The sequence below is a fragment of the Diutina rugosa genome, assembly GCF_008704595.1.
Source record: "Diutina rugosa strain CBS 613 chromosome Unknown scaffold13_size251220, whole genome shotgun sequence".
Lineage (NCBI taxonomy): Eukaryota > Fungi > Ascomycota > Pichiomycetes > Serinales > Debaryomycetaceae > Diutina > Diutina rugosa.
In genome coordinates, this window is record NW_022995170.1 from 78,691 (window position 1) to 97,738 (window position 19,048).

General features: G+C 56.1%; 13 protein-coding genes across 13 annotated transcripts; 5 read left to right on the plus strand and 8 right to left on the minus strand. All coding sequences in view use genetic code 12, as the record gives it.

The window, feature by feature from the left end:
* Positions 1–534: 534 nt before the first annotated feature.
* Positions 535–1,989, plus strand: DIURU_004067 (uncharacterized protein; the record flags this gene model as incomplete). The annotated part of the gene is made up of 1 exon (XM_034156899.1): positions 535–1,989. The coding sequence occupies one exon, from the start codon at positions 535–537 to the stop codon at positions 1,987–1,989; it is 1,455 nt and encodes a 484-aa protein (XP_034011088.1).
* Positions 1,990–2,756: 767 nt separating this feature from the next.
* On the plus strand, positions 2,757–3,722 carry DIURU_004068 (methylenetetrahydrofolate dehydrogenase (NAD(+)); the record flags this gene model as incomplete). The annotated part of the gene is made up of 1 exon (XM_034156900.1): positions 2,757–3,722. One exon carries the CDS (start codon positions 2,757–2,759, stop codon positions 3,720–3,722), a length of 966 nt encoding a protein of 321 aa, XP_034011089.1.
* A 952-nt stretch (positions 3,723–4,674) lies between these two features.
* Positions 4,675–5,355, minus strand: DIURU_004069 (glutathione S-transferase family protein; the record flags this gene model as incomplete). Its single annotated transcript, XM_034156901.1, has 1 exon — positions 4,675–5,355. One exon carries the CDS (start codon positions 5,353–5,355, stop codon positions 4,675–4,677), a length of 681 nt encoding a protein of 226 aa, XP_034011090.1.
* Positions 5,356–6,256: 901 nt separating this feature from the next.
* BAS1 (Myb-related transcription factor BAS1) lies at positions 6,257–8,086 on the plus strand (the record flags this gene model as incomplete). Its single annotated transcript, XM_034156903.1, has 1 exon — positions 6,257–8,086. One exon carries the CDS (start codon positions 6,257–6,259, stop codon positions 8,084–8,086), a length of 1,830 nt encoding a protein of 609 aa, XP_034011091.1.
* A 931-nt stretch (positions 8,087–9,017) lies between these two features.
* DIURU_004071 (uncharacterized protein) lies at positions 9,018–9,749 on the minus strand (the record flags this gene model as incomplete). Its single annotated transcript, XM_034156904.1, has 1 exon — positions 9,018–9,749. The coding sequence occupies one exon, from the start codon at positions 9,747–9,749 to the stop codon at positions 9,018–9,020; it is 732 nt and encodes a 243-aa protein (XP_034011092.1).
* Positions 9,750–10,578: 829 nt separating this feature from the next.
* On the plus strand, positions 10,579–11,361 carry SIW14 (putative tyrosine protein phosphatase; the record flags this gene model as incomplete). Its single annotated transcript, XM_034156905.1, has 1 exon — positions 10,579–11,361. The coding sequence occupies one exon, from the start codon at positions 10,579–10,581 to the stop codon at positions 11,359–11,361; it is 783 nt and encodes a 260-aa protein (XP_034011093.1).
* Positions 11,362–11,619: 258 nt separating this feature from the next.
* DIURU_004073 (uncharacterized protein) lies at positions 11,620–12,963 on the minus strand (the record flags this gene model as incomplete). The annotated part of the gene is made up of 1 exon (XM_034156906.1): positions 11,620–12,963. One exon carries the CDS (start codon positions 12,961–12,963, stop codon positions 11,620–11,622), a length of 1,344 nt encoding a protein of 447 aa, XP_034011094.1.
* Positions 12,964–13,074: 111 nt separating this feature from the next.
* On the minus strand, positions 13,075–13,710 carry DIURU_004074 (uncharacterized protein; the record flags this gene model as incomplete). The annotated part of the gene is made up of 1 exon (XM_034156907.1): positions 13,075–13,710. The coding sequence occupies one exon, from the start codon at positions 13,708–13,710 to the stop codon at positions 13,075–13,077; it is 636 nt and encodes a 211-aa protein (XP_034011095.1).
* A 605-nt stretch (positions 13,711–14,315) lies between these two features.
* DIURU_004075 (uncharacterized protein) lies at positions 14,316–14,768 on the minus strand (the record flags this gene model as incomplete). Its single annotated transcript, XM_034156908.1, has 1 exon — positions 14,316–14,768. One exon carries the CDS (start codon positions 14,766–14,768, stop codon positions 14,316–14,318), a length of 453 nt encoding a protein of 150 aa, XP_034011096.1.
* Positions 14,769–15,323: 555 nt separating this feature from the next.
* HHT2 (histone) lies at positions 15,324–15,734 on the minus strand (the record flags this gene model as incomplete). The annotated part of the gene is made up of 1 exon (XM_034156909.1): positions 15,324–15,734. The coding sequence occupies one exon, from the start codon at positions 15,732–15,734 to the stop codon at positions 15,324–15,326; it is 411 nt and encodes a 136-aa protein (XP_034011097.1).
* Positions 15,735–16,145: 411 nt separating this feature from the next.
* On the plus strand, positions 16,146–16,457 carry HHF22 (histone; the record flags this gene model as incomplete). The annotated part of the gene is made up of 1 exon (XM_034156910.1): positions 16,146–16,457. One exon carries the CDS (start codon positions 16,146–16,148, stop codon positions 16,455–16,457), a length of 312 nt encoding a protein of 103 aa, XP_034011098.1.
* A 199-nt stretch (positions 16,458–16,656) lies between these two features.
* On the minus strand, positions 16,657–17,580 carry ERG25 (methylsterol monooxygenase; the record flags this gene model as incomplete). The annotated part of the gene is made up of 1 exon (XM_034156911.1): positions 16,657–17,580. One exon carries the CDS (start codon positions 17,578–17,580, stop codon positions 16,657–16,659), a length of 924 nt encoding a protein of 307 aa, XP_034011099.1.
* Positions 17,581–17,781: 201 nt separating this feature from the next.
* Positions 17,782–18,882, minus strand: DIURU_004079 (uncharacterized protein; the record flags this gene model as incomplete). Its single annotated transcript, XM_034156912.1, has 1 exon — positions 17,782–18,882. The coding sequence occupies one exon, from the start codon at positions 18,880–18,882 to the stop codon at positions 17,782–17,784; it is 1,101 nt and encodes a 366-aa protein (XP_034011100.1).
* Positions 18,883–19,048: the final 166 nt, after the last annotated feature.

Here is a 19,048-nt window from a genome sequence, read left to right on the forward strand (position 1 = left end):
GTTTTGTGGTCGCACTGTGAACCTGACAAATGAGGGGTGCGCGCCACAAAACGGGAAATAAGCGCACAATACCCCGCGAGCGCCTCAGGGGGAAAAGGAGGGCCACCGACGATCCCCACGGCGCTAACGAGCGGAGGCGCCATCTCTCGCGCGATGCCAATAATGGAGACCATTTTGAATGATCACGCCATTTGTAATTTTAGCCCCTTTTTGCTTATTGTTGCCTTGGGGACTCTTCGGTTGCGGTTACCCTAAACCTGAAATGGCCTCAGTAGGGTTCCCCTGACCCTGCACGTTTAACGCACGATGTAATGTAATAAGTACCTAACCCTTTCTTGTATGCAGGACAATTTCTCATTAGAGGATAGTCGAGGCTAACAAAGTATATTTGAGGCGACAGGGCCCCAAACTGGCGCCATCGGCCGAGGTTTAGTCGGAGCTGCCGACCGGCAGTCCACCGATGTTTATAAACCCCGCCCCCCGTCGGCCCCCGGCGATCCCTTAATGCACTTTCTCTGGCTCTTGCTTGTGGCGATGGTGGCGGCGGCGCCCGCCGTCTCCGTCCCCGACGTCGACCCGTGGTACGATGCCCCCGCCGACTACGAGAAGCTGAAACCGGGCACCGTCCTCAAGATCCGCAAAGCGCCGCTGAAGCCGCGCACCGTCTACTTCCCCATCACGGTAAAGCAGGCGTGGCAGATCATGGTGCGCTCCGAGGACTCGCACGGCAATGCCCTGTGGACGGTCACTTCATTGCTCGAGCCGTTTAACGCCGACAACCACAAGTTGGTGCTGTACCAGATCGCCGAGGACTCGCTGCTGTACAACTGTGCCCCGCTGTACGCCATCATGTACGGGGGGCTGATGGCGACGATTCTGTCGCAAGTAGAAATGTTTGCCGTGCTGACGTTGTTGAACCAGGGCTACTGGGTGTCCACTCCCGACTACGAGGGCCAGACGGCGGCGTTCACCGCGGGACGGTTGGCGGGGAAGGGGGTGCTTGACTCCATCCGCGGGGTGTTAAACTCGCATAATATAACGGGGATCGACCCCGACCCGGATATCATCGCCTGGGGCTACCTGGGCGGGCTGCTTGCTCTGGGGTGGGCCGCCGCCCTCCAGCCCAAATACGCCCCGGAATTGAAACCGCGGTTGAAAGGGGTCGCCCTCGGCGGGTTTGTCACCAACATCACCGAGACGGTGCTCGCCGTCGACGGGGGGCTCTTCTCGGGGTTGGTCGCCCTGGGCATCACCGGCCTCGCCAGCGAGTACCCCCAGCTCGAGCCCATCATCAAGGACGAGTTGGGCAAGCACTACGACGAGTTTGCCCTGCTGCGCCACATGTGCATGGTGCCTCTGCTCTACTACTGGGCCGACAATGCGATTTTGAAGCCGTCGCCCGACACCAACTTTACCTATTTCCAGGGGGGGATGAAGCTTTTTGCCAACCAACAAGTGCAGAAAGTGCTTGCCGACGTCACCTTGGGCATCGCCGACGACGAGGTGCCCCAGGTGCCCCTCTGGGTCTACCACGGCCAATGGGACGAGATCGTCCCCCACGTCAACACCGAGCGCGTCTACGACGCCTGGTGCCGCCAGGGGGTGCCCCTGTTCGAGTTCACCACCGACTTGACCGGCGGCCACATCACCGACATGTTTATCGGCATCCCCGCCGCCATCGGCTGGATCGAACGGCGGTTTGGCGGCGCCCCCGTGGTCAACGGGTGCGGCAAAAACCTGACGTTGTCGATGTTGACCCACCCGCTAGCCGACCCGGCGCTTTCCCAGGTGCTAAAGCTGCTGGGGCTGGCGTTGTTTGGCGGCGAGCTTGGCCCCAACGGCGAGAACTTGACCCGGGCCGACTTGCACTCGCTCAGCAAGCGCGGCATCCTCTCCGAGGCGACGTTGCTCCGCGTCAAACGGGGCGACACTGGCCCTTCGGCGTTGGGGGTCCGCGACACCGTCGGCGGCTGGCTCGCCGGATTGTAATACTAACGACAGAACAACAAAATAAATACGATAGACAACCACTCACACTAGTACGTATAGTTTAAAAGTACTGTGGGAGACAAGGGAAGATATTCGCTGACAATTTTTTTGGGTGAGAAATAATCTTTTATGTGGTATCTAATGTACCTATTGACCACTTACGGTCGCTGTAAAACAAGCAGGGATTTGTGATACCCAGACAACCACCAACACACCTGGCAGGGGTCGTCACCGACGACGTCCAAGGCAATTCATTAGGCGCATTTCACGGTGCCGCTTAAGGGTAGCCCTACCACTTGAAGAGTACGGCGAAGCTATGGTGGCGAAGGCCGACACCCGGTTCCAGACGCCTGCGTTGATGGCTTGTTGACTATCAAGCTAGCTCATGACACAAACTCCGAACTAATAGTAAATCCACCATGTGGCGACGCTTACGACGACGGCGGGGTCGAACGGGCTCATCGTCTGATAAATCTCCTATTTGCCGTCTACTCCTTAACGGTGGTGGGGGACGAGGCATCGCTCGTCACGTGTTTTAATATACGGTAAATTGGTCGCGTAATATACGTAAATTGGTCGGGGTCGGAGTCGGCGGTTAGCCGCGGCTAGGCGCGGCGAGGTGTCAAAATTAACTAATATACAGGCGCGGTTGCGACTCGGAACGCCAGGGCCCGCGCTGACTCCGCCCCAGGCCACGACCCCATCATATATATAATATCCCCGCCACCCCTTAAGCACCAGCAATCCCATATCCCAAAACCACACGCATGTCCGACAGCAAACCCGCGGGGCGCACGGTGTTGGCGCTGACGATCGCCAAGCCCTACATCGACGAGATCGAGCACGGGGTACGCGAGCTCACGTTCACGCCGACGGTGGTGGGACTTTTGGCCAACGACGACCCCGCCGCCAAGATGTACGCCACCTGGACGGGGAAAACGTGCGAGGCGCACGGCTTCCGCTACCAGCTCCGCACCTGCGACAAGAACGACCTCGAGGCGGCGCTCGTGACGGCGAACCACGACCCCGACGTCCACGGGATCATGGTCTACTTCCCCGTGTTTGGCGACAACCAGGACCAGTATCTCCAGCAGCTCATCCTGCCCCAGAAAGACGTCGAGGGGCTCAACTTCCTCTACTACCACAACCTCTACCACAACGTGCGGTTTTTGGACCCCCCGCACAACGAGCAGAAGCTGATCTTGCCGTGCACCCCGTTGGCGATGGTCAAGATCTTAGAGTACTTGGGGGTGTATAACAAGATTCTCCCCTACGGCAACCGGTTGTTTGGCAAAAAAGTGCTCATCGTCAACCGGCTGGAGATCGTGGGGCGGCCGTTGGCGGCGCTCCTCGCCAACGACGGCGCCACCGTGTACTCGGCCGACGTCAACGACATCCAGCAGTTTACTCGCGGCGACGACCTCAGCCACACCCGCCACAAGGTCGTCGAGCTCGACCCCGAGGAATACTCGGTGGCGACGGTGGCGCCGCGCTGTGACGTCATCATCACGGGGGTGCCGCTGGAAAACTACAAGTTCCCCACCGACCTCGTCAGCTACGGCACCACTGTGATCAATTTCTCGCTGGCGAAGAACTTTGACGACGACATCAAGCTCCGCGCGGGGCTCTACGTGCCCCTGATCGGCAAGGTCACCATCGCGATGTTGTTGCGCAACTTGTTGCGGTTGATCGACAACCAGGCCATCCGCGACCGCAAGGCCGATAAGACATGATACAGAGGCTAAACAGATGGACATGACTCTTACATTTAAAATATACAATACACAAAGTCATAAACAGACATGATTTAGTCAAAATCGATCGTATACAAAGGTATAGACAGACTAATGATTTATTTAGGTCAAACAGTATACAAAGGTTTAACCAGTTCAACTGATTTAGCAACGATTGCCGGGTTACGCACGGAATTAAGGTGGACGATTTATGTCGAAGGTTTGTTAGCGATGAAGCTTATAGCCAGTGCCAGAACCAATCAATGGTTAGCCGATCGATGGAACTGCTATTGCAGGGAGTTGGAACCGTTGTTGCTAGAACCAATCAATGACGAATAGGGCGTTTATGGTACAAGGTAGATGGTTGTAGCCAATGCCAGAGGGTGTAGCTGTTGTTGCCACAACCAATTGATGGTTGTATAAAAGGTGGGGTAGAATTTAGTTGTTACCAGATGGTAGAATTGTCGTTGCTAGAACCATTAATTACACATAAAGCGAGTGATGTACCGAGTAGGCAAGTTTTTTTACGGAACCGTCTGGTACCGAGCCGCACGGGCATCAACACTGTAAACGATCTCCAAAAAGTCTACCCATCGGACCTTCAGGAGCTCAACTTTAACCGATCAAACGGGGAATGGTGCTGTAGTATGGCTGCAATCGATAGTAAGTGGAAGTTTACTTAACTAATCGAATGGTAGAGGTGGAAGCATCTCCTGGCAACCCAATAATCAATCAATTTTCGAGTTTCTTGTCAGTCCATCTCTACACCATGACTTATGTAGTCAAGAATGCACTCGAACTAGTGCCTGTAGTCGGAGAGCTATACGCCTCAGAAATGTGTTGAGGAATGATTCAAAGCTAGGCCTTACACGATGGCTTTATCGGACTGTACTGTTAACAATACGGACACTACTAGTCACTGAGTCAGCGGTGAGGATCAATAACGGATGGGCTACAACTTCAGCTGGTACTCGGTGGCGCGGGACAAGTCGATGGCGGCGTCGCGGGCCTCGAGGCGCTTGGTGTAGTCGCCGACGACGGAGAAGTCCGACGGCGCCCCCAACTTGAGCATAAAGTACATCGAGAGCGGCAACATGAGGATGATGTCGGCGGCGGTCAAGCTGTCGCCAACAATGTAGTCGCTGCCGCGGCGGCGCTGGGCGGCGAGCTCGGTGTCGATGTACTCGACCATGGTGGTGGCGCGCGGCACCCGGTACGCCGCCGTCACCACGTCGGCGTCGGCGTCGACGCCAAACAACTTGTTGAGGAACAGCGGGAGGACAAACATCATCAACAGCCCTTCGGCAAAGTGGATCCAGTAGTCGACCTGCTCCCGCTCGTGAGGGGTGCGCCCGCTGAGCTTGTGGTCGGGGTCAAAGTGGCGGAGGAGGTAGCTGAACACGTGGCCCAGCTCGGCAAGCACCACGGGGTCGGCCTGGTGCTTGTAGTAGACCTCGACGAGGGGCACCGCCCCCAACGGGTGCAACTCGTACACCAGCTGGGGCGGGAACGGGCCCGAGTGCTTGACGATGGTGTGGGGGAGCCCGAGCTCCTCGACGAGCCACACGATTCTCAGCGCCCGCGTCCGGGGGACGTAGTGGATGGTGACGTGGTCGAGGTCGGCGAGAGACATGGAGGCGACCGGTGGGGGGTGAGGGTTGCTCCCTCAAACCGCGGGCGACCCCGACATTTCACATGGAATTCCGAGCACAAACGTCGACCTCTGGCCCGTCTTATCTAGTCCACTCTAAAAATGATTGTAGCCGATCCTACTTTCCTAGAATATGATATTTTGGTCCTGGCAACGTGTATACTGAACAACCCCGCACTCTCTGCATATACTAAATTTCCGCCGTCGTTGGCTGTCTCCGACCGCCTGGTACCGAGAGCGAGTTTCCCTGAGGCGTGAGTTTCAAAATTAGATTTCAAGTTTAGAAATGAAAATCGGTTGCAACAATGGTCCTACTATCCTTCAATAATTGGTACCAGTAACATCGATTCGTTTAGACCAAATAGCCGACTCTACTATCCTAGAATAAGCTAGTGGTTGATATTCGGTGACCAGTAATTACCGGTAACGAGAAGATCAGATCGTATCGCAATAAGAAACACACAAATATATCAACATACAATCCAGCGAGATATAGTAGAATTATCGGTGATAAAACAACACCTACCAGACTATGTAGCTCAAACCAGCGGTGCGGGCAATCGAGGCTAGATCTTCGACGATAGCTTTGTTTGTGCGACTCGTACCACCACGGGGCGACTCGTCCCGGGGCGACTCGCGCCAGTGCGGGTGCGACTCCTACGGGACCGCGCGTGACTCCGGAAGAACACCATTCGAAGCGCCAGTAACTATTTTCCCGCCCCGAAGACGACGCTGGCGTCGCCGTGTCTGCGCCCCAAACACCCACCCACCCACCGAAGCAAGTTGTTAGAGTAGGCCACGAACCCGCGGCCGCCGCTGGGCGGCCGCCGCCGCGCGCCCCGGTGGCGATATCTCGTGCGCTCGCGCCCCCGTCGCCCACGCCATGGTCGCCGACAAGCCGCCCAAGAAACGTGTCGTCCACGTCGACCCGTTGGCGGTGACGGAGCTGTTAGGGTTCCAGACGTTCCGGCGCGAGCTGCGCAAGCCGTGGCTGAAGGCGGAGGACGACCACTTGCTGGCGCTCATCGCCGAGATGTACCCCGAGGGCGCCGTCGACCCCGACAAGGTGAAATGGGACGTCGTCGCCCAGCGGATGCCCCCTCACGGCCACCGCAAGGCCAAGGACTGCCGCAAGCGGTGGCTGAACTCGCTCGACCCCCATCTCCGCAAGGGGAAGTGGCGCCCCGACGAGGACGCCAAGTTGCTCGAGGCCCACGCCCTCTTCGGGGCGCTGTGGCAGAAGGTGGCGGCGCTCATCCCGGGGCGCACCGACGACCAGTGTGCCAAGCGCTACATCGAGGTGCTCGACCCCAACATGAAGGACCGCCTCAAGCCGTGGCTGCGCGACGAGGACCTTCGCCTCGTCCGCTTGGTCAAGGCGCACGGTACCAAGTGGAGGACGATCCTGGGCGAGTTCAGCGGGCGCACCCTGTTGACGTGCCGCAACCGCTGGCGCAAGTTGGTCACGGAGGTGGCGCGGGGCAAGGCCGACGACATCATCAAGCGCGCCGTCGACACCGTCACCCAGGCGCTGGCGGCGCCGTCGGTGGAGCAGAGCAACCGCGGCCTCCTTCTGACGCCGATGGCGGAACCAGCCCCGAGCCAAACTAGCGCCGCCGACGGCGCCAGTGGCGCCAGCGCCATGAGCGCTACCACCAGCGCCAGCGCTACCACCGCCGACGGCGCCCCGGTGCTGAAGCCGATGACGTCGACCACCGAGTGGAAGTACGCGTTGGAACCGCAAGCGGCCAACGCCTTCGCCGACTACCCGCACAAAAAGCTCTTTGGCGACGCCGGAGGCGTCATCAAGTCGCAGGAGCTCGCCCAGTACTTGGTCGAGTACGCCAAGCAGCAGGGGCTCGACGTCACCGTCCACCAGCACGTCCACCACCACTACCTGCCCGTGGGGCGCGAGCGGCTGCTGACGCCGGCGGCGGCGTACGGCGCCGACTTGTTCGGCGACTCCGAGCTCACCAACCGCAAGCTCTCGGCCCTCCTCGAGCCCGAAACCCAGCTTCTGCGCTACCAGCACTTCAACTACCTCCTGCCCCTCACCGAGGTGCCCAAGTTGACCCTGCTGACGCTGCCGCCGACGCTGAACCCGCTGAAGGCGCCGCCGGCGCCGGGCGCGGCGCCACACCCATCAAAAGCGCTGGCGGCGCCCCCTCCGGCGCCGGACCCACTGAAGGAGAAGGACGACTTGATCTCGGCGTTCGTCGGCGCCTCGTCGTCGCTGCGGCTCACCCCGCTCACCCAGGCGGTGGAGATGGCGGCGGCGGCAGAAACCGAGCTCCCCAAGGAGGACGACGACGAAATGGACTTCTGGGACCTGATGCGGATGCTGTACCCGGTGCCGGGGATGGAGCCGCTGAAGACGAAGCCGGTGTCGCAGCACCACCCGCTCCACTACGAGGACGGGCGCAGCGCCCCGATGCCGCCGCCTCACCAGCCACAACCGCTGACTACAGCCGCCGCCACGCAGTCGCGCAAGCGCCGGCGCCAGGACGACGAGCGCCTGACCAACAGCGCCGAGCGCATCGTCGCCGAGGAAGAGGACGTCGACGCCGACATGCTCAACCAGTACGGGTTGTTCTACAACATCTACACCAAGGAAGGCCAGGTGAACCCGGAGCCCCCATCGGAGCCCCAGCCGAAACGCCTGATCTACGACCAGTGGGGCGGCTTCGGCATCATCCCCTTCAACCCCTCGTAACTCTGTTTCTGGAAGGTGTATGCCTTGTTACATATTCATCGAGACCAGTGGGATTGTGCCGACGCCCACACGAACTTGGGGGTCACCATTGCCGTACCAGGGCTCTGCTTGCATCGAACGTGCTCACCATTTTGATGGTACTGCCCAGGATAGACGGGGGTGGCCACGACCCGTATTGGGGACACCGGTGTCCTGATCAAAATACCACGCAGTTTGACATATGTGAGGAATTTCTTTGATAGCCATTCTCATCATTGTACGCGAGTGACTTCGAGTAAGTACCACAAACGGTGGTGTATGTAGTCTGCTGAAATTTGCCAGTATCATTCAAGTCTCATTAAGCCGATTGCTAGATACGATCACATCGTTTAATGGAATATTCCCTCCCAACGTATACGACGGTACGATAATAATAATCTCGTCACTCCACCAACTCAACACATCAACCGCCTTTACTGGTTCCCCTCACTTGCCCCGGCGATTAGGGCCAATGATGATAAGGTCGGACCAACGGTCGTGTTGTTGGGGTCGCTTGTGGTGGCTCAATAGGGTTTGTTTTTCGGATATAGCTGCCAGGCAAGGCTGAACTTCCTTTTCCCCGAAAAATGTCACGGTTGACTCAGAGTCGTCTCGGGGATGCGGATAAAATGGCGATCATGAGGTTAGATAGCGACACCGGATCGACGGCCCCGCCCCCTTACTAAAATGAAGGGGCCATGGCCACCTATAAAGGGGGGACATTTCCTCAGTTGTTGCTTCAGTCCAACAAATCATGATCTTCTTGGGCCGCCGGCTCTTCTCGTTCTTCAACTGCCACAACCGGATGCACTCTACCCTCCATTTCATTGAAAAACAACACAAGGAAGTTGACGACCACCCGTCGTTGTTGGTGGACCATTAGCAACAGTACAAGTGTCAATAAACGTGAAAGCTATGAGTACCGGTAGCGCCGGTAGAACTCGGGGCCCGGCTCCACCAAGCGGGCGTAGACCTCAGCCCAGAGAGGCATGGCGGCGCCGATCGACGCCACCGCGTGGGCATACCGCAAGAGCCACCCAGCGACCGCCACCACCGCCACCGCCCCGGCAATGACGCGCCGGTCTCGCCACCCTGACGTCGTTACTGGTGGCAAGCGGACGACGCGAGGGAGGTGGGCGACGGCGGCGGCGTTTCGAGAACGTCGAACATCCTCGTCGCCTAAACCAATGATGGTGGCCTCGAGGTCGGCCTGGCGGCGGCTGCGAGTCCCCCGCCGCCGTTGCTGCTCCAAACACTCGATGTATTCGCTCTGAAGGCGCAAGTCACCACCAGGCGTATTGGTTATAGGGTCCACGACGCGAGGATCAATAACTGGCGACGGCGGCGCCGGCTGGTCGAGCCAGCGGCACAACAAGTCGGCCAACGGGTGCGGCTCCCCCGGCGGCTTAGGGGGGTCGTCGCTGCCGCTGAGGGTGGCGATAAACTCGGCGGCGTCGTCCCACGTCAACTGGCACTCGCGGGGTAACGTGTCGACCACGGCGAGTTTATCGGCGGTAAGCAGCTTCCCGTAACCGGTGGCGGCGACCAAGGTCACAAACCGGCGAATCTCGTCGCCCACTAACGTGTGGCCATCGTTGCTGGCGTCAACAAAGCACTGTCGGAGACGACCCTCTCGGTGACCCATGGCGCGCAACAACAAAGACGCGTACTGATACCAGTGGTACCAAATTGAAACCAGTCATGAAACATCTCCTGAGACATCACCATTTGATGCCTGTTCATAAAACAGGTTTGTAGAGGGTTTTAGCTGGTAGTGGGTCCGTTGTTACCAGAACCAATTAACGACAATTAGTACCAATTGATGGTCATTTCATGGGTGAGGTGGTGGTAGCGTGACAAGTTTTAGCTTGGTTACAAATGGAATATTCGGTGTTGCTAGAATCAAACAGACGCTTAGTGTTGCTGCTGGAGCCAATCAATGGTCATTTAGTCGATTAATAGTGGGTTGTGGGCCAAGCGAAATGGTGTATCGTTGTTGCCAGAACCAAACAGACGCTTAGTGTTGTTGCCAGAACCAACTAATAATTATTCAATTGGTAATAGTCGCTTGTTGTTGCCAGAACCAATTAATGGTTAATTAATCGATTGGTGACACTTTTTGCCCAATGCTAAATATGTGGTTGCTGGAATTAATAAACGATAAATAACGCTAGTAAGTGATCTAAAGTCCCGTTAATCAGATACATAGTGGTAATCTACGCACGGCAACAGCTAATAGACGCTTTAGTGGTGGCGCCTCCATTGACAACGTCATTGTCAATTCCTCGAGATCTACTCCGACTTCAGAAAACATCCACACCAAAAAACTAGAGCCCATTGACTTTAATCTAACAACTTTAAGGAACTAGTTTGCGATAGACTTATCAGAGTATTACTTTTGGTGGCGGGTGTCACCGGGTCGCACTGATTGGATCTGGGCGCGATCCCCGTGCCCCGTACCGCAGCTGGCCACGATGGAGATCCCCTTCGACATGGACGAGGACGGCCTCGTGCCCCTGGTGACCCCCAGGTTCGCCGTCGTCGAGCTGGCGCTGGCTACGCTCCCGCGCCATCTCCGCGGCGGCACCGGCGACGACATCGCCACCCTGACCACCGAGGACGACATGCGCTTCGACGAAGACGCCGACGACAAGCTCGACCCGGCGCTTGTCGCCGAGCTCCACCACGAGTTCCAGCGGCAGCAGCAGCAGCGGGGCGCTGGAGCCAAACAGACGCTCACGCCGCCGGAAAACTTCGCCCCCGTCATCGACACCATCTACCGGCTGCTGTTCCCTCAGCCGGCGAACTTTGAGTTTCTCAAGACGCTTAGGTTGAAGCTGGTGCTCTGCTTGATCCCGGAGGAGTACCCCGACGTCCAGCAGCAGTTTTTGGACGACAACGGCATCCGCCTCTTCCAGTTGGGGATGCTGGGGAACAAGGAGCCCTTCGTCATCATCTCGGCCGAGCTCATCACCGAGGCGGCGAAAATCGTCCTCAACCCCGCCAACCACCCCATCTTGATCCACTGCAACCGCGGCAAGCACCGCACGGGGTGTCTCGTCGGCGTCCTCCGCCGCCTCCAGCAGTGGTCGTTGCTGCTCATCTTCGACGAGTACCGCAAGTTCGCCGCCCCGAAGGAACGCCTGATGGACCAGCAGTTCATCGAGCTCTACAACGACGCCGCCATCCGCACCTACGCCCTCGACCACGGGTGGCTCCCGCTCCTATGGGACTCCGCCGGTGACGCCATCAGCTGACATTGCCCCGTTGATGGCCATACGTACGACAATTCCTCACGACACCTCAACGTTAATAGATAATCTTCAGGGTACTGAAGAAATCTTGGAATAATTCGTTTTGTCATGAACTACCGCAATAGGATGACCAAGATTATTCTCACCGAGCTCACTACTTGATTAAGGCTGGAAAGGTAACAATACATGCCCTCTGAGTTCATTCATTACTAATTACTTCACTGACATACTCGTTAGCTCGTGTCACAAGGTTGTACCAAATCACATCTCATTCTCGGGTTCAATATTGAGAGGTTGCCGTAATCTCAACTTGTCGCGATGGCACCAATTGGACTCGATCTGTTCAAACCGATTCTTAATACCTTCGGGCGTGTGGTCGATTTGATTTTCAGTTCTGGTTCCCTCCCAATGGAAGTATTTGAGCTTTTGTGGCGTCTTGGACATTTCCGTGCCTTCGAATCTGAATTTGGCTTCCCTGGGCAATTTGAGTTGTACAACAGACGCAGGGATCACAAGCTCATCGTCGTTACAGCAACCAGAGTCGATGGAAACCGACGTGAGCTTGTTGCATCCGCTGAACAAGCGACGGGTATCCCGTGGCAAACGGCTCAAGCTTGCTTTTTCCACCATGTCGGGGATTTGCTCGATGGTGTCACAGATTAATTCCTGACAAGTGATGCCTTCTTTAATGGATGTTCTCAGTGCTTTCAACACTTTAGCCGATATGGCAGGGGTTTGCCGAAATGAACAGTATACGAGGGTTACTTCGTTCGCTGAGAGTACGACTCTGTCCAATTTCATATTTTTAACGGTGACGGACTCGAGGTAATGGCCAATGACAACATCAATTTTAGGAAACTCTCGATGTACCAAATCAAGCATGTGTAATTGACGAAGGTTCGGAAAGTTCTGTAAGGGAATTTGGATGGCTCCCACACTCAATTTCCGTACTTTGGGAGCGAAACATTCGCCACAGGATCGGATGTCATCCATCATTAACTCTTCAAGATGAGGACAGTTGAACGTCAACACATTTGCACCGTCAATCAGCAAACGCTTAAGCGTCGCCGATGTGACCGAGATGTTTTTAGTACGTCTTATATAATCGTAATACTCAAACACCGTAAGCTGGTCAGGAATACCCTCGACCGGCGAATGTGAGTAGATTTTCAATTCCTTTAAATGGGGCGGTAACGGGGTGTGGTTGGTGAGGGTGTGGTTGTACGTCACGTGTAAAACTTTGACTTGCTCCAACATAGTTAAGTCATCGAGTTCAACGTTCTTCCCTTTGAAAGTTTTGAGGCGATTGATTTGGTCGTGAGTAAAAAAGTCCGTGATAATGCCAGTGTGCCGATGATTTAACACAACACTTCGAAGGTTGGGGCAATGGATATGTTGGAAGTTTGTAAACTCCTTGATTTCAACCTCCTCCAATATACAGCAGCGGGTGCCATCCTCGATGAAGTCGACAGCGGCCGTTTTGAGCTGGCGCCAAGGAATGTTGTCATCCCATCTACCACTGTAGTGTTGGAGTTTGGGCAAAGGCAAGGACAGAATGACGTTGATTTCGTGATCACGAATGGTGGTGACCAGCAGTGGTAACATTATCAGATAACGGAAGCTGTCACAAAATTCTGTAGGAGGCGAGAACTCCACATGGGTGAGCTTCGTCAAGTGGGTGAAATCGACCATACCCTTCAAGCAGCCGCGGGGGAGTTAGAGTTCCTTAGTGGACAAGGGAATGTTTCTAAAGCGATTGATATCCTTGAGATGCACCGCAACCACATTTCCTTTGACGCCGTTGAAATCGACATAATCCTGCTTGTGCGCCAACGAGCCATACACCGTGATTGCCACCAGCGCAAACTTCAATTGGCGAAGGTACCACTTGGCGAGGTCCCAATAGGCCAACCGGCTGTGCACGTGGACGTGGCACCACGACGGAAGCAACGCCGCCGTGGCAAAGTCAATCATAGAAGTGTCGTGTTTGGGTTGTACCTCCGGCGACACGGGCACCGTGACCTTCTTGAGCCGGTCGGCGATGACCTTTTTGACAGGCACATACATTTGCACGCATTCGTTGTAGGCGGCGTACAAGCGACACACCGAGACGTCGTCGAGGTGGGACACAATGATCTCAACAATTTCCAACGGGAGGGCCTCAAAAGTGGGGGGAGGCGCCGTGGTGGCCCCTGTGGCGTGAATTACAGCGAGTTCCTGAGGCGGGGTGTCAACGGGGAGCGGGCTCAACTTTTGGAGGCGGCGGCTAAAGCGTCTACGACGTTTGGCCGCGGGAGCATTGGCATGTTTCCCAGGGGAGTTGTTGCCAGAAGCACCAAAAGCACCCGCCATGGTCAATCTGTCGAAGTTAATTGAAGGAGGAAAGTTTTTTTCTCGTCATCGCTCGCTCAATACGGCGTATTGCCTCGACTTTCCCTGGCGTCGTCAACTGGGGCACCGTGTGGCTAGTGCGCGTGACGATGTCCGCCTATACGATAAATACGACAAACGGGTACGAAATGCTACCATGGTCTGGAGATTTTATCGATTCAGTTAGGTTTGAGAAGTAGATTCTGATTTATTTAGGATATAGTTAGAACTATTTAACTTCGGGAGGTGGGTCTCGTAAGTGGTGCACCATGTACAAGCTACCCGATCTGAGGTACAGAACGCATGTACCATCAGGTTAGTTGGTGGTGTACATGAGCATCGCTGACGAGGCCTAAGATAATCTTGGCGAAAAAGCGAGGACCAGATGGGAATACCCGAGGTATTACCCGCTAGTCCCTAACATATTCGGTCAATGGGCTAAGAGCAATCATATGGCGTAGTTGTGATTCCATTCGGTAACTACGTTATTAACAATTTCGCAGCCATTTAAGCGGGGTGGTGATCACGTGACTTCTACCAGTACGGCTTCTACAAGGAGGACACGGTAACGATGTATTGTACGTATTTTAAAACAGCGAGAAGTAACGCTTGCCGTAGACGCCGGCGTTGAAAAGGGCAAACGCCCCTAACCCGGCGGGCACAAACTTGCCGTGGGTCACCAGCTCCACCGCCTGCTTGCCGTTGACGATAAGGTACAACGCGTTCCAGGCAAAGTTGAACCCGGCGCCGTTCTTGGGGTCCAAAAACATGATGTAGGTGCCAATCAAGTTGGCCGCCCCGAACGTGAAGCACAGCGCCCTCGTCGGCTTCACCACCGTCACTTTCTCCCTCACCGGCTGGCCGGCAACCCCCTGGACGACCTCGACGACGTTGTCCGGCACGATCAACCCTCTGAGGGCAAGCAACGACCCGAAGGCGGCACTGGGGTACGGCAGCGCCCCCAATTGGTCGACCTGGGTCGCCACTTCGCTGGCTTTGGCTTCGATCTTGTCCTTTTCCGTGGGAGCTCGGGTGGCCATTATTGCTTTATGAGATGACAGGGATCTCCGCCGTGGTTATATATACTGGGCAATTGTGCAGGCAAAACCCCTGGTATTGCCGGCAACTTCGGTACTGCTATTGACTATAGTTGCGGCGCTACCATGTGCGCTCCCGCGGAAGCCAGATAAAAGGCGGTGTCGAACGGATACGATTGCTCTGCGCTCGACGCCTCTCTCCCGTTGCCACCAAGCAGGCCATGGTCTCTGAGAGACTACTCGGGCTAGCTAGGCGAGAACGGGAGCGGCGGAGAAGCCTCTGGCGATGATGACAACTATCTAGAAAACCGTGATACAATGGTACGTGATCAGTTTAAGCATGTATTGCCTGAGCCAGGGCTGCGCTATAAAAGTTCTTTTTCTTTCACAGTGGAGGGGGATAACCGAGACGTACTAAAGCTCTGGCCTCGAGGCCACATGGTTGCTGTCGGTTGCTCTCGGCATTAACGGCACTGCCGCTGCCGGCACCGACTACCAATGTTCCCTTCATTGTGTTCATTAAACATAACCGATTACATAAAAAATTTCCCATTATCCTTACGATCTTTCGCCTCTCAATCTTCTCGCCAATTGGATGTCCTTCTTTTGGATGGTGACTCTCTTGGCGTGGATGGCGCACAAGTTAGTGTCTTCAAACAACGACACCAAGTAGGCTTCGACGGATTCTTGCAAGGCACCAATGGCCGACGATTGGAATCTCAAGTCGGTCTTGAAGTCCTGGGCGATTTCTCTGACCAATCTTTGGAAAGGCAACTTTCTGATCAAGAGTTCGGTCGACTTTTGGAATCTTCTGATTTCTCTCAAGGCGACGGTACCGGGCTTGTATCTGTGGGGCTTCTTGACACCACCGGTGGCGGGGGCCGACTTTCTGGCGGCCTTGGAGGCGAGTTGCTTTCTGGGGGCCTTACCACCAGTGGACTTTCTTGCGGTTTGCTTAGTTCTAGCCATGATTGATTGGGTGTAAACTACAAACTTGACCTTCTGGGGGGGTATGCCTTATATATATGACTAAGGGGCGACTCGGCAGCGAGCATCGGTCGCGTGAGGCCATCGCCGGCTCGTGACGCAGGTGGGGAGCGACCCGGTAACCTCACCGTCGCGTCGCGGAGGGTTGGGAAAACCGCGACAATGTCGAAACCCTCGTCGTTGGCGTGCTAGGTTCTACGCCCGCGCATCGTGGGTCCGCCACCCCGGCTTTCGCACGCGCACCGCCACCAAAAAGACGCCGCCGAGACGCGTCGCCGCGGGCCCGCGGCCAGGCACCACCGCCAGCGGGCGTTGCTCCCCCTTCGCCAGTGCCAATGCTATATAAACTTGGTGCCCCCAGCGAAGTTGGAAATCCATCAGTTTTAACAAATCATGTCTGGCAGAGGTAAAGGCGGTAAAGGTCTCGGCAAGGGTGGCGCTAAGCGTCACAGAAAGATCTTGAGAGACAACATCCAAGGGATCACCAAGCCCGCCATCAGAAGATTGGCCAGAAGAGGTGGTGTCAAGCGTATCTCGGCCTTGATCTACGAAGAAGTGAGAATCGTGCTTAAGCAGTTCTTGGAAAACGTCATCCGGGATGCCGTTACTTACACCGAACACGCCAAGAGAAAGACCGTGACTTCGTTGGACGTCGTCTACGCCTTGAAGAGATCGGGGAGAACCTTGTACGGTTTCGGTGGTTAACCAGTGGTTTACGTGTATTATTAGTTTAATGAATGGTAATGAAGGAATCAGGAAATCGCTGTAGATGGTTGAGTTGAACGATTAATCATATTAATTTGAGATCTAATTGATTGTTGTTTTTATCAATATTCAACGCCAGTGGCAATGCTGTGTTGTCATTGATGGCAACTATTGGGCTAGGGGGATGTCTATTAGGTACCTATTGATGTTTCTTTTGCTTCCGTTCCGCCTTCGCTTTCATCACCTGCTCGCGCTTGGCCTTGGGACCGGGCCCGGCCTCGGTCTTCAACACCGCGTCCCACCATCTGAACGACAGCGCGTACAGCCCGATGAAGTAGTGGTGGTGCTCGTCGTGGTGGTCGGCGCCGGCCCAAAACGGCAAAAAGTGGTGCAACGACCACGGGAACTCGTAGCCCGAGTGGGCGTCGACGGCCTGAAACAACCGCAAGATGATCCAGATACACACGGTAAACAAGTGCAAGTTCTTGGTGAACATGCAGAACACCACGGGGATCCCCACGGTGCCCAACCCCAACAACATCACCTCCACCGGGTGGGCGTACTCGGCGGCGAGGCCAAAGGGGGCGGCGTAGCGGTGGTGCTGCTTGTGGATGTACTTGTAGAACGGCCCGTGGTGCAACCCGCGGTGGAACCAGTAGTGCCACGCGTCCTCCAACACGAAAAATAGCGCCCATTGCCACAACATCGTCGTGATCTTGGGGAAGGGGACGTCGAAGGTGATGCCGATCTTCTGACAGAACGGATGGAAAAACCAGATGGGGAACGCCTCGACAAGGAAGTGCAGCGTGAGCACCAGCTTGAGACACTCCCACTGCTCCTTGTCCGACGGCATCTTATCCGGCTGGATCTTGTATTTCTGGAAGTACGGGATCTTGTCGATGACGTACCAGGGCAAGCAGCGGCCAAAATAGAACACTTCGTGGACGAGGAAGAAAAGAAGCCCCGTGGCGAACAAGTCGTTGTTCATGTAGTAGTAGTACGACCCCCACAACTTCTCGACGAAGTTGAGGGTGGGGACGGCGTTGAATTGCTGGTAGACATCACCAAACAGGGTGACGTTGGCAGCAAACGACGAGTAGTCGGAATAAACCTGAGACACCATGGTGAAGGAGTTTCCGTGAAAAAAAAAAAAAAACTTAGTAGCCTCGCCCTCAGCCCATATATTGTTGATCGCGACTGGCTGTGTGCAGTACGCATCCTTCGACAAAAGCAATGCGCGCGCATGTGGGCTATACGACGAGGCGACGGGAACGACGTGTATACGACGGGTACGGCCGCGGGAGTCGCCTCGGGATCACCCCGGTCATTGCCACGCCGGGTGGCGCTGGCGGAGCTCGTGGAGGTCAGGGTGGGCAGCAAACCCGTGGTCGTCACCGGCAGGGGCCACGTCGGCGGCTTCGGCGTCGGCAATGCCAACATTGGTGGCGTCATTATCGCCGACGCCGGCAGTCTCGACACTTCCGGCGTCGGCAGTGTCGGCAGGGTTGGTGTTGTCGTCATCGTGAGCCAATTCCGCCTCGACCACCACCGGGTGGGGCATGGCGGCGATACGGGGGATAAACACCGCGTACCACGGCGGCATCAAGAGCATACGGATAAACCGGCGATTGCCCTCTTCGCCCAGCATCCGGTAGCGTTCAAACGTCTTCTGGCGGAGCAAGGGGCGCACGCTGTACGTCTGTTCGGGGAGGAAGTGTCTTGTGTACCACCAGAAATGGGAAAGCAAGTACACCACGGCCAAGTAGGTGAGCCAGTCGGCGGGGAACATCGCGCGGAAGGTGTCCCAGCTCCACGGGGACGTGACGAACTCGGCGACCCCCTGGGTGAACTCGCCGGTGAGAAAGACGTTGGCCACGGTAAACATGAACGGAAGCATGCCGCGGCGCACGGGGAACACGCCAAACACAAACGAGAGGTCGGCGGCGTGGCGCCAGTGGCAGATGTTCTGGAGAATGCTCTCCAACACGTAGCCGGTGCGCTCGAAGTTGCGGAGCAGGGGGAACATCATCGGCAAGATCACGATCGAGAACGCCACCTGGATGATGAACCAGTAGAAATCGATCAGCTGGTTGTCGTCGAGGAGCCGGCGAAGCACCTGGGTCTGGTGGGGGCTGAAATGGTCCACTTGGCGCGGCAAGAGCAGCCAGGGAACCAGGAACTCCTCCTCGTAGCTTTTCACCCACGTCAAGATCGTGTAGCACTTGAAGAGAAGCCCCACGCCGATGCCTTCAAAGATACAGAACCCGGTGATAAACCGCCACACCTCGATCGGCGCCCGCGACCCCGTATAGAAAAGCACCCCCGGCAGCACGAGCTTGAAGTGGACAAGCACGGCACAGGCAAGGATCAGCGCCACCCATGCGCGGGTGAACGCCGGCTGGTTCTGGAGCCATTGGACCAACATTTATCGGTGCTCTCTCGTTAAGCCTCGTGATTCCAAGGTCAGTGGGTCGCGCGCCCGCGCCACCGAACAAAAACCTACCCCAATGCGGCGGTGCAAAGATCGAAGCAGGACAAACGGTGATTTGTCTTTTTTTAATAAAGTGTACACCGTAAGCCAAGGAGAATTC